Genomic DNA, 16,993 nt, shown 5'->3' with positions numbered 1-16,993 from the left:
TATGCCCTTAATGTAGTATTTTCTTGCAAAGTTAGAGTATAGAGACGGGCACTGCGTAAATAGGTGTTGACGACTTTGGAGAGGATGCTGGCGGAGCCATTATCTGTAACTATGTACAACGGCAGGTTCCGAACAATGGTGTCTAAATATAACAGCTAATTCAAATTTGTGCACTCACTGAGCATAGCTGTGTAAGCTTTCTTTCAATTCAACTGGTTGATTAAAGTCAATATCAATGAATAGAAAGGTAAGGACAGAAAAGGAAATACAAGCTTAGGTGAGACGAAGACCAGACGGTAAGCAGTAAATCCTGGTGTCGTTCTGTACTTAGTGTTTATATTTTTGCTCTAGTGGAGGAGTTTCGATTATCGGAAGCACTCAACATTGCTAATTATTCGTGTTTCCCGCGTGTGGAAGTTTGACAGCCCCAGTAATAATTGACGAGGATTGAGCAATTGTTGTGGTGCAGAACGTTCCGCCCTGAGAGGTATCAAAGTGCTCATAGGGATTATAAATGAAAAGGCGAACAAACAGCAGCCCGTGTAAGCAACTGTTGGTACACGTTTATTGCTTAGTTCATTATTATTTATTATAACAAACAGTGCTTTTGATTGAAGAATATGTGTGTAATGATTATAAATATCTCTCCGGTAACTGGCATCTGTGACGTACGCGTATATAGACCGACCACATTAGCCTCTATAATATGATACAGAGTATTTGACTGCAATTCCAGCCATATACATCCGATGCAGAAAAATATACTTTTTATTTGAAACCCTGTGACAAATGTACGGTGTGCTTTGCAACTAAGTGGACTGACTTAGGTTGTCATATTTATAAAACCCTTAATAGCATGATAAATTCAGTGATAAATCAAGGATTGCTGGTGCGAGTCCTGCCGTACGACAAATATCCAGCCATCATGTGTCAAATAGTTTATCTCATGATTCTATCGTCGTTAAGTTCGCAAGCAGAGAGCCATTTTCGACTCAATTTAGTATCGATCTGCTTTAGGATTTTCGACAATTTTCTCTTTAAGTACGGAGAAGGACGGTGATATGCCAAGCACGATAGATCGACATCGTACTATTAACAATAACAGTGTTTAAGTGAATCGTTTCTCCACCTTTTGCAAAAATTACAGCTTATGATATATACGTGTGATTTTAGCTTGCACTACTTCTGTTGCTATCACAACAGAGCTCATTAAAGACATTTTTTTTTTCACATTCAATACTTCTTGAATTGCAGGGGCAAATGGAAGGCCGCGCTAGTCGCAGTCAGACAAGTGCAGCTGAACGTGAAGCAAAGGAGACCAAGGCTCTTTCCGCAGTGAGCACTCGATCAGAGAAAAAGGATGCCGATGTTACAAAAGAAAAGGTTGAAATACCTGTTAGAATTCGAAGACGAGTCGAGCAGGAGTACGTTAAAATTCGCAATGCTCACAAAGAGAAAAGGACTCGTCAAATTATTGTGAGTGACTCACTCATTAATCCACTGTTAATGCATCTATTGATTTTTTTCTAACAACCAGCAAAACCCATACTTTATTCAGCTGCATGAATGTGGCTGTCCCACGTTGTTTCTTCCCTTTATCATCAGGCTAATTGATTACTATAATCTGCTATATTTCGATATCAATATATGAATTCAGGAAAAATACACCGACAATCGCCGTTACGTTCGTGAAACGTTAGAGGCGACTCGTGCATCACGGAAGTACGGAGTCAAGCCACAGTCAATTTTTCCTGAAATGCCGGTCCAAGGAAAACTCGTCAAAAAGGTTGCTGTGGAGATACACGGCGGAGGTTCGGGGGCAGGCGGCGCAAAGCAGGCGGTCCCTTGTAAGCTTATGACCGCGGTACAAGCAATTCCTACAATGTACACCTGGGCTCCTACGCAACAGAATTTCCTCGTTGAGGATGAAACAGTTCTGCACAATATACCTTATATGGGTGATGATCAGGATGACAGTTTTATCGAGGAGTTGATAAACAATTATGATGGAAAAATTCATGGTGACAATGATCGGAAGAACACGGTCAATGACGAACGTCTTATCGAACTTGTGAACGCCCTCATGAAATATGAGGATGTTTCAACGATGTACACGCAGAAAGGTGATCTATCAATATGATTTTTACAGTAAATTTTATATTCTTATGCAAACATCTTTTATCGACTGTCGCCAGAATAGTAATCTCGTTAAAATAGTTGATATAAAAAGTTAGCCAATACTTGCAGCTAGTGATAAAGTTATATGCTTCTACGAACTTCTCGAAGAGATGGGATAATATACGAACACTTTGTATTTAACTTATTAACATTAAAAAACAACAGAAAACATAGCACAGTTTGAACAACGACGTAAACAAATATCATTATGGTATTTGAATATGTCTAAATTGCACCATCTGTTGCAGTGTTATTTCACTGTGGCTAAACCGGACTCGTTTTCAGAGTTGGAAGACAATCTTTCAGACCCGCCGGAATACCTTTTTGCATGTGTGCACGCAGTCTTTCCATCATTAGCCGGATCTCCACATGATCTGCTCGAGAAGTATCGCCAGCTGACGGGTAAAGGCCCGAAGGTGCCTGTTGGTCAATGTACGCCAAACATCGATGGGCCGCACGCGCTTTCTGTTCCTCGTGAACAAAGCATGCATTCATTCAAGGCGCTTTTCTGCCGCAGGTGCTACAAATACGATTGTTTCCTGCACTGTAAGTCTTCGGAAGGTGTGTGTGAGTCGTGTGGACGAACGGTTTGTATGCGCTGAGAGGATTCTCACGACTATCAGGCAACCCAGCAAAATACAAAAAAAAACTGGTTTTTGAGATCACTAGGTACGTCAGGTAGTATGGACCGATGTTGGAAGGACTTAAGCAAGAATTCATTATCGATCAATCAGCTTGAAGGTATACTTTGGCATTTGTCAAAGGATCTCTATCGAAAATATGAGCCGTTCTATGAAATCGATTATAAACGCTTTAATTTATAGTGTCTGCTTCGTCTAAAATTAGCTAATTAGGAAGGTGTAGGCGCCATTGCTACGTCAGTTCGTTCTAACAGGTGCTTGAGTGATGGGCTGAATGCGATGTGTTGTGTGATGATTTTTTTAAATTTCATAGGTATATGCATAAATTTGAATCAATATATATTCTACAAACATATGAATATGATGAGTGGAGCAATGTAACAGTGATATACAGGAAGAGGTCATTATGACTTCCTTGCTACACATGGCTTTGCCACGCTTACTGGAGGGTCACTGCTACTATTGGTATCATTGCATATGATCCATTGGTATTGTTTTTAAATGAAGCTAGAATTGCTATTGTGATCTATAGTTCCACTTTTTACCCTCAATATTCCCTTGACGCGTGCTGAACACTAACGACTAATGATATCATTCATACTGCACAAATTTTCCATAAAGCATTATTACCTTCAACGTTCAGCCGAATTAAAAAACGTTCTTGAGGTCAATGAAATAGAAACCATTTATTAAGTAAACAAAATATGTATTTACTGAAATTCTTAGACGTTGCTTATGCGGTTATTTCTGTTTTTTAGCTCAAGGCTCAGTCCCACAGCATAAACGCCGGTACTACGATATGAAGGTGGATAGCGAAGCTTGTGGAGATAAATGTTATCTGCATCTTAGTCAGGTTAAGGAGGAGCGCGCTAAAGAGGCAAAAGAGGCTAAAGAAGCCCGTGAAGCGAGAGAGAAACAGTGGGGTTCTGCAGGGGCAGGCGTAGCGGCAACCGGTATAAATGGCCCGGGATCCGAAACAGCAGAGGACGCCATTAGGGTTGAAGAGGTCGGTCAGGTCGAACCAGGAGCTTCTGGAATGACAGCGAATGATCACCATCATCACCATCATCACGCTGATAGCGGTAATGAGGGCAGCGACGATAGCAACGATGGCCATACAACTCGTGATGGGCTCGGTCATGCGAGGCAGAAGGTCACCGTTAATTCGCTAGCTAGTGAGTATTCATAAATATACATCTATAAATACGTGACAGCAAAGTATTTAAACGAATTATATGTATGATAAAAAAAAGTAGAATATCTGTACGTGCGTTAGGACCGAGAGACTGCTAACGACTGCAGAGATGAGCTGTTAAATACGGCTACTGCCGAGGGCTAGTTCTAAAGGTCAAGCGCATTCTGATTCTCGAACATCGTCCTCACAAAACGTGCGTCTCCGAGTCATGATCAATACTGAGTTGTTGCTAAGGCCGGCTTGTGCAGATATTGTCGTTCGTTTAATTGATGACCTCAGTACAAAGAAGCACTAAAAGGGTGTCACTTAAAAAAAAAATTGTGTGTTTAAGAATTTTTTTGTGCTTATGTTTTGGCGCAGCCAATATCAAAATTGGCACACATGATCGATTGAATTTCTAATCTTGTTTTATTGATTTACGTTACATCTCGTGTGGAAGCAATTAGATGCATTTGGTTTTACTATATTATGTATCTCAGTGTGCGTGTGTGTGAGGGTCAGATTTTTAGATTTGCGCTTAGTAAAACTGATTTCGATCAAAGGTAAAATGATGGTTTCTTAATCTGTAAAATCAAAACGGGGCCGTTAAGAAGGTTGTCTATGATTTTTGTCTATGTATTTTGTCTATTGCAAATAATCACTTTTTAGTACACTCCTTAAACTAGATTTCAAAGAATGTCAGAGTCGAAGTGCACTTCGTACGAAATGTTTTATAGTCCTGAATACATAAAATCGTGATTACAAAATGTATCTGAAAGGATAGGAGCCACATATCTGAAATAGCGTAAATTCTGAGCTAACACTATTGTAGCTATCATTAAATTTATTGTGTCCTAAATAACAGTTTTAAGCCTAACAGGGATTTTTCTTCCTTTCCCCAAAACTATCGCTCGCTTGTGCACGTACATTTTTTATTAGATGTACGCCGAACCTATTCAGTTTCTCATATTATGTACATGTGTGTATTGGCATTATCATGACCATGATCACGATTATTAACCAATTAACACCATCACCACGAACAACGATCTTCTACATGGATCTCCAAACAAGCAGAGCGGCAGTATCCGTCTACAAACAGACGGAAGTCACCTCGTTCCGCCAACGTGTTCTCGTACTCAGGTAGTTACTGTATCCGCCATTAGTCAGTCAGCCAATTGGCAAGCGAACAGTGCTCGCTCATAAAGAGGGGAAAAGCAAACGAAAAAAAGCCTATAATGAGAAATCTGTAACAGTCAAATCACGGAATGGGCAGTAGCAGCATCATCCAGCATCTCATGCTTCTGAGCTGATAAGTAAGCTCTCAGTGACCCTGTGCATAGTAGTGAGTAGACGCCTTCCCAGCACGTTCGGGATCAAAATCGAAATTCATAACGCTATATCGCCGCCGTTATAATCATCGTGGAATTAAGAGTGAATAAACAGCTTGCAGAGACTGTCGAACACTTGAAATGGAGTAGAAATGGAGTACTCAGCTGACAGTCCTGAAGCCCCCGAGTGGTTGTACCGCCTCTGCCTGCTTTTCCCCCCGTCTCTTTGAGCTTTTTTCTTTTTTTGATTTTTAATAGCTCATTCGTACTCTAAGCATCGATCCGCAGTTGTAAGTAAGTCCAACTCGCGTAAACCGGCAGATCAATGAGCGATCTATTATACTATGCCATAGACGCACCCATACTGCAACGCACTGTACTGGAAATCGCCGACTGTTGCCGAAATGGCTTCAACATGAACTGGAAAGCCATCCACCCTAGAGACCAGCCTGTTGTGTCATTTTGGTCTAGGTTTTGCTTTCACTTAGTAATATTTCCATAGCCTCGATTACCGCTGCAGTTGCAATAGTCGTTCCGTTCTTGGTTTCTTAGCGTTCAGTCTTCGTCCCCTTTTTGTGTTATGAATACCGTGAAATGTTAGACCAATGCCTGCCCGTTATTGCTTACGTCGAATTAAATATATAGTAATAAATACGATGAGAACCATTTAGAATTAACACTTTAACTATGATGCAAGTAAAAGACACTGTTTTCATTGTCAGATCCTGAATTACGCTACTTTTTGTAATTATGTTGACGCATTTCATGTGTCTTAGTTATACTGTTAGGGTTCGATGGATGCAAAAGCTTCTTTCGAGTTCTTGCGCTGAACTCCCGATGACAACTGCTGAACCTTGTGAAGCAAATGCTTCTTGTTTGTTAGCGACAGCGTCGACACGTGCAAGATTTGTTTGTTGTGTTTGATCAATGTGAACTATTTTGACTTCGGCAGGTCGTTCATCATTAATGACTGAGCACCACTAGTTTCGTTTGAAAAAGAAACAAAGGTGGATGACCTCGCAATAGGAGTAAACTGTCAAAAAGACCTCAAAGACATTTTGCATCAATCTGATTAGATGTCTTATAAATTAAGCCCAGCTAAACGCAGTAATATATATCGTTTAAGCAAATCCGTGAAAAATCTTGTACTGCACATTGTTACTGCTAACCACATAAAACGTAAATTCAACCTAGATATAGCATCTAACATCTTGATATCGACTGTCTTTCTTAATAGTAATCCATTGTGTATTTCAGCTGAATCGGAGCGTGCCAAACAATCACCATCATCACCACAAAGTGAGCTTAGTGCTCGAGAATCATCGGAGGTTTGGAGTCCCGCCGAACAGTCATTGTTTCGGGTGCTTTCAAAACCATTCTATAAGAACTTTTGCGCTATGGCCGCAATTATGGTAACGAAGACCTGTGCACAGGTGTACACGTTTGCTCAAAACGAGGTTCGTGCGAATTTTTCATCATTTACAGCACATGCGCGTAAACGCACTAACAGGCTATAACTTATAATAAAATATAACAATAAAAAGTAGATAAAACCTCACCAAAAATTATTGATTTGATAATTTGTTTCTTTCCATCACATTCTGTAAAACTTCAAGAAATCTAAAATTGTCGATTATACATACTTGATATCATAAAAAGCTTACGTCATTAGTTTTCGTAAACTTCATCCTGACTTGCGAACAACTCTGTCTAAGTGTCAGTGTTTTTATTGATGTGGAAGCAGCCGGTGGACGTGGCGCCCCCACCCGAGGACGCGGATGACGACAGTCGGCGGTCGAAAAAGAAGAAAAAGCACAAGATGTGGTCGACCCACTCGCGGAAGTTCGCGGTCAAAAACGCGGCGGGTCCCGGCCTGGCGTGTCAGTACTCGCCCTGCCATCATCCTGGACAGCCATGCGACACCACCTGCCCATGTGTTCAGTTAAGAAATTTCTGCGAAAAATTTTGCCACTGCAGCCCGGACTGCTTACATAGGTTGGTATTTGGGACTGTTGTTTAACACAACGAGATGGCCGGCGAAGTTGGATATTGTTAGTGTTGTAGAGCTGGCTTACAGGGAAAATATTTATCAGCTTGTTAATAATTTTTATAGGTATTTATAGATGTAAAATTATTTTCACCTTTATCCTATTAATACTATGTAATTAACAAGTAAAGCAGCTAGTATAGAGAAGGTGATTCGAGGCCAAATAGCTGTATTTATTAATTGTTCAATTTGACAGATTCCCTGGCTGTCGTTGCAAGGCCCAGTGTAACACGAAACAGTGTCCATGCTACCTAGCTGTACGAGAATGTGATCCTGACCTGTGTCAGGCTTGTGGAGCGGACCAACTTCAGGTAAAACACTGCGTGCTCAAATTAGTGCAATATCCGAAGTGAACCAGAAGTAGGCAAACGTTGTCTTTTTCGCAACAACGAATACGGTTGTGTACATCTATTTTATTAGAAAATTCTTCACTGGCGGCATTAATATGTATTTTTTAGTTGCGATTGTAGTAAAGTGTTAGCTGTATTATCAACTTCCTTCATTAATTAATTTTATTAGCTAATTAGATATAATGATCTGGTAAATCATTACATTTCAGTCGTAGAGATGAGCGTATAAATTAAGTAATATTACTAATAATCTTATTTTTAGGTGTCGAATATAACCTGTAAGAACGTTTGTTTACAACGTGGACTGCGAAAGCATCTGTTAATGGCTCCAAGTGATATTGCAGGCTGGGGCATCTTTCTCAAAGATGCAGCCGCTAAGAACGAGTTCATATCCGAATACTGTGGAGAGGTCGGTTTTTTTTATTCTTCTGTATGCAGCCCATTTGATGTACGTTTGTATATGCTTCATTTCCAGAAATTAAATTGCATAAGCAATTGGAAACAATACACATATATTGAAATGTTAAGCAATACTCTTTTTTGGAATTTGCTTGTAGATCATTTCCCAGGACGAAGCGGATCGCCGTGGTAAGGTGTACGACAAGTACATGTGTTCATTCCTCTTCAACCTGAACTCCGATTACGTCGTCGATGCAACGCGTAAAGGCAACAAAATTCGTTTTGCAAATCATTCGATTCAACCGAACTGCTATGCCAAGGTTCTGATGGTTAACGGAGACCATCGCATCGGTATTTTCGCTAATAGAAATATCCTTCCTGGCGAGGAACTCTTCTTTGATTATCGGTATTACAGATTTATAAAATTATGCAAAACATGACTTCATACTATAGCTCGTTTACGTCCTTATCGGATTACCTGGGGCATGTATTATATAGAGAATTTGGGATATTAGGTTTGCGTACCTTTTTTTTTGTTCGATGCCATTGTACATACGCAGTAGTCGTCTTAATTAAGGCGTTTCAAACAACGTGCTTCTAAAAAGTAGACATTTTATATAACGCACGCATTTATTTCGTTAATCGAGAACGGCAATGAGAATCTGCAGGTGCGCGGGCATTGTTTTCCGACAGGCAACACTAATTATAGTGGCAGCTTTCATATATTTCATCAAGCTTTTTTAATATTCAATTTTCGTCATGTATGTTTCTTGTATTTCAGATATGGACCAACGGAGCAATTGAAGTTCGTCGGCATAGAGCGTGAGATCGAGTATCTTTGATACTAGTAATTTCGTTCGTTAAATCCACTGCACGTTTCTCCGTCTTCCATCTTCGCATTTTGGAACTCTTGAAAGGGGGTCAAGAACAGGAATAACACTATAGTTATCACTATGAGTGTGGGTATATAGAAAAAAACATTGGTCTAATTCAGTTTATGTATATTGCCCTTACAAATTTTCTAAAGTCGCCGGAAAATGATTCTCTGATGTTTATAATAACGGCGGCGTGTACAGCAATAACGTAATCGTTTGTTGTTAGAAATCGTATTTAGCTTTTTTGTAGATTTTTTACTATTGATACATAGCTTTCGAGTGTATGTATAGTACAAGTACCAGATGTGGTCGGAAAATGTACATAATTAATAAAAGTAGAGCAATTAGATTTAATTGCCTTGGTTTCTTACTTCAGCTACTATCAGCTAAGGTGTAGATCATCAAAGTCCCTTCATAGAATGATCTCATCAAATCTGACGCCCTAATTTCAATTTATATTCGGTGAAGACAGTTAGGAATGCAGCGTTTTAAAGTTGTAATCCACTTATCAATATTATATAAACTAGACCTTATAGGTCGATCATGAATAATGCAGTCCCTGTTTTTTTAGCGCTCAGTTATTACACGAGTTACTTGTTTTTAACTTACATTTTACTTATAACAACTGGTACATCCATGCCACCTGTGATGGCTTTCTGCGCCTTGGTCTCCTCGGTCGCATATACTACTGTACATTCCATAGAAAAATAAAATAAGGCCTTTCCGGCTTTGTTAAATAGGTAAGTGACGACCAATCAATAATCTGTAGAATGTTTTAAAGGAAGGCCGATTTTTACCTACTTCTATTATGCATTGTGGTAACAATATGTATCAATCGATTACGGACTCGCCTTAGAAGATTCAATCCATTTGGACTGGTGATTTTAAGGGCCGCTTGGTTTAGGTAGTCAACATGCATCCCTGTGAGTGCGTTGCCATAGTAACAGTAGCTAAGGAGCATACACCCTTTCTGATTCAAACTATAACATTAGCAAGAACTATCATTAAATAACTAGGAAGATAAGGAACTGAGAAAAGTGGGCATTATTACTTAGATTATCAGCTGGTTGTATCTTGTTTTATAAATTTATTGGAGAAACTCGAAATAAATAAATCAAGACCCACTTTGATTAGATTCCTGATAATATGTGATGCTACACCCAGAAACTGGTGACTTGTTCACATAATAATAATAACTAGATAAATATAATAAATATAATATGCTGACTCAGAAAAAACCCAATCTTAATTGTCTCTACTGATGCTCTTATGCATTTCATCCCGAAAGAATTAGATGCATTCACTATAGGCATTGTGACGAAGATGTATGAAGCGAACGTTAGCTTTGGGAAGTCCTATAGATAATATACTGTAAATATGGCGCCAACACTGAAGTCCGTCTGACTGATTACATAAAGGCTAAGCGTTGGATGCCTTAAAATGTTAACTATAATCTACTCAGCTGCATGATTCGTTTTAAAAAAAAAAATAGGGAACAGAACTATACCACTTTCCTTACAAGAGTTTATAATTGACAGGGTTATCATAGGTAGTTTACATTTTTAGATCACCCAAATCCTAATATCTGTAGTAAACAGATCAGATAAGCAGATAAAATGGGTAACTATTTTATTTCTCTTGGCTATAAAGGTCCGAATACTATGTCAAATGATCGTGCTAGTTCGATTTACTGTTTTTTTCGTTACGTAACTCTGAGGTAATATTATAATCGTTATCTTGCTACTAACTAGCATTGATCCTTAGATTTTCTGATCCTGAGGTCCTTAGATAATCTGAAGACACCGGTATTTATTGTAGCTAGGAATTACAAACACTTAATGTGTATTTCGCGCAATCTCCGATCATGAAAATTTATACGCCTAATTGTCCCATACACAAGATTATATATATCCATATGGACCCAAATGTGCATATAAAAATGTCATATATCTAATTTATTTTACTGAAGATTTGAATAAATATAAAAGAGGTAATTTAAGCGCAATTAACGAGCGTGACGATACTAAGCAGAGAAAACTAAACTAGATTAACGGGACATTATTGTCGACAAAACCAGCCTTTAAGGATACCAAGTTTATTGATATTAGTTGCTAGGAAGATCGCATTCGTCTCGACAAGTATAGTAAAACCTATTTTATATGTTAGAATCCTGACGATCACGAAATTGCAAGTTACCAATTTGCGTGTGCTCTACCGGAAAATCTTAAAAAACATTCGTGGATTGAGTACGCACCTGCGCCAAATCGCTCGATTCAAAAAGAGACTTCGCTCAATTGCCATCAGCCTTCAACCTGGTGGCAGGACTACCGCTTCGAAGAGCATTATCTCGACAAAACGTCTTCGAAACAAGAATGGTGCTCGCCTCCGGCATTCCCAATTATAAAAGATTTCCTTACATAGGTATTAAGGTGCAAATCCGAGAGGTGTTCCGTAGTACTAAAGCACGCGCCCGGTGCAATTGCAGTAAGTCATCGAGTAAAGGCAGAAGCCGAAGACGTGCAAGCAACGAGGGCGTAATGCTAGAAAAAAAGCTAGAAGAAATAACTGTTATGCAGTGGAATATAGAGAGAACAGCCAGAGTATTATCACTGCCGCCGCCTTCTGCTTTAAGTACTAAGAGACCTTCAAGTCAAAGTCCTCCAAGCTGCCTAATTTTTAGGTTACCCACTCACCCGCGCGCTTATGCACCAGGGGAAACCGTTCTAGTGGCGCGGTACTTCATAAGCAAAAATTAGGGGATGTCAGCGTGACATTTGAACGAGGATGATTTCGTGGCCGAGGGTCACATGAGAAATTGGTGGCGATCTGAACACGAGAACTGAGAAACGGGGCGGCCCCCGTACGCGTACATTGCTTGATCTACTCATTCATTTCAAATACCGCCTACTACCCGTTACTAACATGCCTACGTTTGAGAATTATCTGGGGAGAACTTAGTTTTATAAGCAAGAATGCACCTACAAAAAAAGAGTGTGTAAAAAGAAAACGCACAAGCGCTTACTGCCTTAATAGTTACACAGGGCCATTCCACTAATCGTGCTCTCCTACGTGCTTCTCCTAGTGTATAAAGTAAACAAACATCCGTGATGTGCGAAATGTTCCAGGCGAAATTCTTTGTTTGACGTGTTGCGCTCCCTGAAGCAGCTTCAGCCTGACACTGCGGCGGAAATGGACTTGACCCCCAATGAACACTTAAATGGAGCTCACTGCAGGGCGAATCTATTGAAAGCGTGCTCACGATTTGGCGCGATGCCCTTTTTAACGTCAAACCCACACGATATCTGACAAGGTTTCATCCTTACGGCATGTGACACGCAATTTCAGGAGGTGCATCATGTCGTCGATCAAAGCATTTGCTTTTCGAGGTGTTCGTGTATTTTGAATCGGCAATCGATATGGCGCTCCGATACAATATTCTAGTAAAGCTCGCATAATGCGGAGTCCATTAAGCCTTATTGCATTTGATCGAAGCAATCGAAAGCTCTGTTAACGTGGATGATAGAATGATCCAACTCGAACCGTTCGTCCAATAAACGGGCGTTACACAGGATGATAACCTGAATCTGTTGTTTTGTCCATTTCTGCTGAATGATCTTCCCTTCATGTTCTAGATCCATCAGAGCACGTAAAACTACCGCTTTATGCCGATTATCACCTTTTAAAGGAGTCGGCTCATATCTATCAAGCTCGCACCGAGGTTTTATATGTACGTGAATAGAGAACTAGTCATTGATATGGACGAAACGGAGCCCGTCTTGTTTTATAGGCACGTTTCATGTAGGTAGAACGGCCTTGAAATAACAACATCGAACACTCGGGTGTGATCTTACCTACAAACGGTTAGGCCTTCCCAGAACACCATGAACAACGAGCAATAATGATAAGTGTGAGTCTATAAATTTTCTCTAGACTTTTTATATGAACGAATTTCAAACAGAAATGGTTCTGGCTATTTTCTAGTGAACTGAGGTAGCGTGGAAATAACCCTCGTCGGTGGGACTCGAATATCATACTGAATTAAAACTGCGTTCGTAGAGCGCGGAACGGCACGGAAAACCATGGAACTGAAGCGCGCACCATTGATCAGATACATCTAGTACCTTATAAGCGACATATCGTTATTCTAGAGGATTTGGGACGCAGATTCAAACTTTTCGCCATCTCGTGTTATTTAGAGTTTATCAGTGCATGGAGGAGAAAAATGGTGGAGATCGGTCCAGACTTTTCTAAAGAAAAGACGAATAGAACCCACTATCACATGAGTTTCACCGCATTTTATGTAGTGCACTGGGTTTTCATTTATTAGACACTACGTGCGTCTGTACAAAATGTGGCGGAATCTGTCTTACGCGGTGTGCGGTATTTTCGTTGAGCAGTTCCTTTTATCGGCCAGATCAATTTAAATTTTTTTTAGTGTTAGCTTCTTGTAACACAATTGTATCTTTGTATATATACAATAAATACGATACTTGATCAATACATAATAAATACAATACTTCTTGTTAAGTTCATTTGGAGTGCAAGTTACTTTGCCAGAATATCAGGTTTCATATCCAGTCAAATTTATGTATAACCGTCCCTAAAATTAATAATTCACAAGTTTCATTAGATACCTGATAGATAGAAAAGGAATTGAGCTAATCTCGATAAAGTTAATATGACATCACATTCAACGAGACCTCACTGAGCAGTAATGACGTGCTTATTCATCTTGGTTGAGAAACAGTGCCACGCTAAAGTAAAATGTTTGCTTACAATTGCCATTTTTTGGCCATTGTGCAGAGGAGGCTCGATGCGGTTGATATGAGCCATCAAAAAAAAAAAAGAGACCCATGTTGTTCTTTTAAATCTAGGCTTATTTCCCGAAGATACCAGATCACCACTGTGTTTAGTTCTCTGTTAAATTAAGCTGTTCCATTTCATTACAATTTATTGGCCGTGCTCGTAGTCAACTTCGGATACATCTAAAATACACTGTAGTTTAAGCACTAGATAGTGGGTGTGTAGCCAATAAAATATTTGAAGAAAAATATTCTTGAAACAAATACTTTTCGCCAGAAGTGTATCTAGTAAAACACTACCCAAACGCTTACATGTCCCTAGATGTACATTTGGTTTGATAGTGACTCTATAAGGCTTCAGTTTTTCTCAGATATATTCGTTAAATGTCCCGATACATGCGGGTGACCCACGAATAACTGTTTATATATATGAAGTGAATGATTTTTGATTCATTTGATATACCCAATTGAACTATTTTGCCTATCTATCTACGAAAATCGTAGGAGCATCAAAATTTTTATCACTGATTGGTCGCGAGAGGTTAATTTTTGAGTGATTAGTAATAGAGTAACCAAGCTTTCGAGGAAGAGTGCGTTGTAAGGAGGTATGCTGTACAGGGAGGTCTTCGACAAAAGAATTGAAAGCTCTATCCATCGTTGTAGTGAATTTAGTTCTTGTTATGCCTATGAATCTCTACCTTTACAAAATGTGGGAACAACACTATTTGAAGATGGCTTATTTTAGAAATAGAAACAGCGTTTTGGACGTGTATTATTTCATCATCTGATAAGGCATTTGTTGCATACAGAGTTTTTATTAAGATTCTAACTTATGGTAAGATCCGGTTCGCGTTGAGCCACAAATATCCAAGTGTGTAAGTTGATACCGAAGGTCAGTTAGGCAGCGATAAGCCAAGTCGGAAAAATCAAGCTTCTAGGTATAAATCTGCTAACCAAATCGACCAAAGAATTGTAAGTAATAAATTGATTATACAAAATACAGCTTTCTAATGTTCTAAGATGTTTCGGTAAACACGAAAGGCGCATAACCAGCTGTGAAAATTCCAGACCATGACAAAGTTTACCGGCAGTCACTGTACATAGTTGAAAATATGCAATGACTCTCTGGCGTACACAAATGCGTGCCTCACGTTTTAAAGGGCTGTACAAAATATAAATGCCTGAGACGAGTTGGTTATGCTTAAAAATAAGAATGGGAAGTTCCCAGATATGAAGGCGAGAATGAGAAGTACTCATAAAAGAGCATTGGCCAAATTCCCAAAACTGTCAAATATGTGCTCAAAAATTGCCTTATTAAAAGTCCCAAAATTAAGGAATAATATCATGAAAAGCAAATTGCGATACATGTTTATAGTATCTTGGATCCACAGACAGACTCGCCGTAAAGATCCTTACGTGTATGTTGATAATGCAGCCAGTAAAAAAAAGCGTACATGCTGTAGCAGCAGTTGACGTTTGGCCGACTCAGGCATCAGCGAATCATTCAAGTTAAAGCAACGGTCAAACAGAAATATTAACGAAAGCACATGAATAATTAATATAACACGAATGCACTGTATTTTGCCCCTTTGCTATCGCGATTGCCTCTATTGAAGCCAGACCAGTAACTACCTAAAGAAGAATACACAATCAGTTCACTTTTAAAAACCTATTGATTGATTTTTTTTTACCAAGAATACAACTACAATGTGGCCAGGTCGTGGGGTGACTATCCCCAACTAACTTCATTAAATGCCTGATAATATGTATCATAACGAAATAGCACACTTCGATAGAGTATAGCAAGTGCTTTTGAAAGTGGTGTGTTAGATCATTGTCAAACCAATTTTATATGGAAGCGTCTAAAGACGGAGACATTTTTTAAACGAATTTGCCTTCATTGTGAACTATAGTTGGCCATGCTACCTGTGACGTCAGGTTAAACGAGAGCTGTGCTTAACCTATTATTAGCAAACGATTGTGATATCACAATTACAGCCTAGTCATCTGTGCTTGTCTCAGTTCTTCACATTGCACACATATGGATGTCATTTGACATTGCCATCTCCCCGGAAAAGAACACGACTGACAAATATGTGCCTAGAGCCTTAGAAGATACACACGGAAAAAAGGTCGAATCGAATGTTGCCTCCGAACCTCAGGATTCTATTTAGCAAGTAGGAAACTAGACATGATGCTCTGGTAGCAGCTGTTACTAGATAATGGATTTAATACACAATATTGTTGTGTGTTTTGCACAATAGCTCGTCATGTATATTCATTTAGAAACTATCAAGTGTTATAGAGACCACTAGGTAGTAGAAAAAAAATAAAAAGAATACAAATTGCTTAACTGTGTAAGCAAAATAATCTCATTTTGCCACCTAGAATTATGCATTTATCCAATTTTTCAATGGTTCCATCCGCGAGTCCGATGGGGTCAAAGGCTGCTTTAGCACTGCAACAATATGTTTAATTAACAACACCTAAGGAAAAATCAATTCGAGAATAACTGCCGACAAGTCATTAGAACGAAGTAAAGCGGAGCAATAGGCCTACAGTTAGGGAATACATAAGTTTTCACTATGAGAGAGACAGGATTACTGTTAAAGCTCTAGATTTTTGTTTAGATAAATATCATAATATGTGATTTCTCATATCGGATACCTCGCGCTCGTTGGATCTGAATGAGGCGAACGGCAAACGTGAGGTGCACGAGCGCGTTTACGTATCATCTACGTCAACTGCAAGTGTACTTTTGTCAAGCTTGAGCTAATAGTTTTTGTAGACAATCGATCCCTGTTTTAGCTAACTGTAATTCTAGCTTTGCCCTTATCGTCCATTTTTCCATATGCATAGTACATATTTCCCTTCATTTAGCAACATCTGTCTTATATAATATGCTATACGTAACGCTGCAAAGTAATCTGAGCTATAACTTGAATATTTTGATGCCAAAACAAACGACCTAGGTTGACCTAAAAGACAAGATATATTGGAAAGGTTAAAACAGTTGCAGTAGATTTACGCTGGCTTATGGTGGATGCATTGGATTTTCTTTTTTTGCCGAAAAAATTTGCCGGCCGACGAAGTTAGCAGGCACAACGCTTACATATTATCTCTGAAGGATTAGTTAAACAAATTGAAGCAGGTGCTTATTATAGTGAACACGAAGTTTGTTAAGTACCTAATGCCT

The 16,993-nt window shown here is 39.2% G+C and overlaps 1 protein-coding gene across 3 annotated transcripts; it reads left to right on the top strand.

The window, feature by feature from the left end:
* Positions 1-111: 111 nt before the first annotated feature.
* E(z) (histone-lysine N-methyltransferase E(z)) lies at positions 112-9,349 on the top strand. Of its 3 annotated transcripts, XM_022832945.2 has the most exons (12): positions 122-247; positions 418-542; positions 1,255-1,476; positions 1,658-2,123; positions 2,464-2,739; positions 3,578-3,994; positions 6,582-6,781; positions 7,069-7,319; positions 7,568-7,682; positions 7,984-8,130; positions 8,279-8,526; positions 8,902-9,349. In XM_022832945.2, exons 3-12 carry the CDS (start codon positions 1,261-1,263, stop codon positions 8,960-8,962), a joined length of 2,397 nt encoding a protein of 798 aa, XP_022688680.1. In that variant the 5' UTR covers positions 122-247; positions 418-542; positions 1,255-1,260; the 3' UTR covers positions 8,963-9,349. The 3 variants fall into 3 exon arrangements, with proteins under 3 accessions (XP_022688679.1, XP_022688678.1, XP_022688680.1); XM_022832944.2 differs by lacking the exon at positions 418-542 and having other exon boundaries at positions 112-247; positions 2,464-2,724; XM_022832943.2 differs by lacking the exon at positions 418-542 and having other exon boundaries at positions 112-247.
* The last annotated feature ends 7,644 nt before the right edge of the window (positions 9,350-16,993 follow it).

Source organism: Varroa jacobsoni, unplaced genomic scaffold (genome assembly GCF_002532875.2).
Source record: "Varroa jacobsoni isolate VJ856 unplaced genomic scaffold, vjacob_1.0 scaffold_428, whole genome shotgun sequence".
In the NCBI taxonomy this organism is placed as follows: Eukaryota; Metazoa; Arthropoda; class Arachnida; order Mesostigmata; family Varroidae; genus Varroa; species Varroa jacobsoni.
Note: the sequence above shows the minus strand (reverse complement) of the source record. Positions and strands in the feature narration are given on the sequence as shown.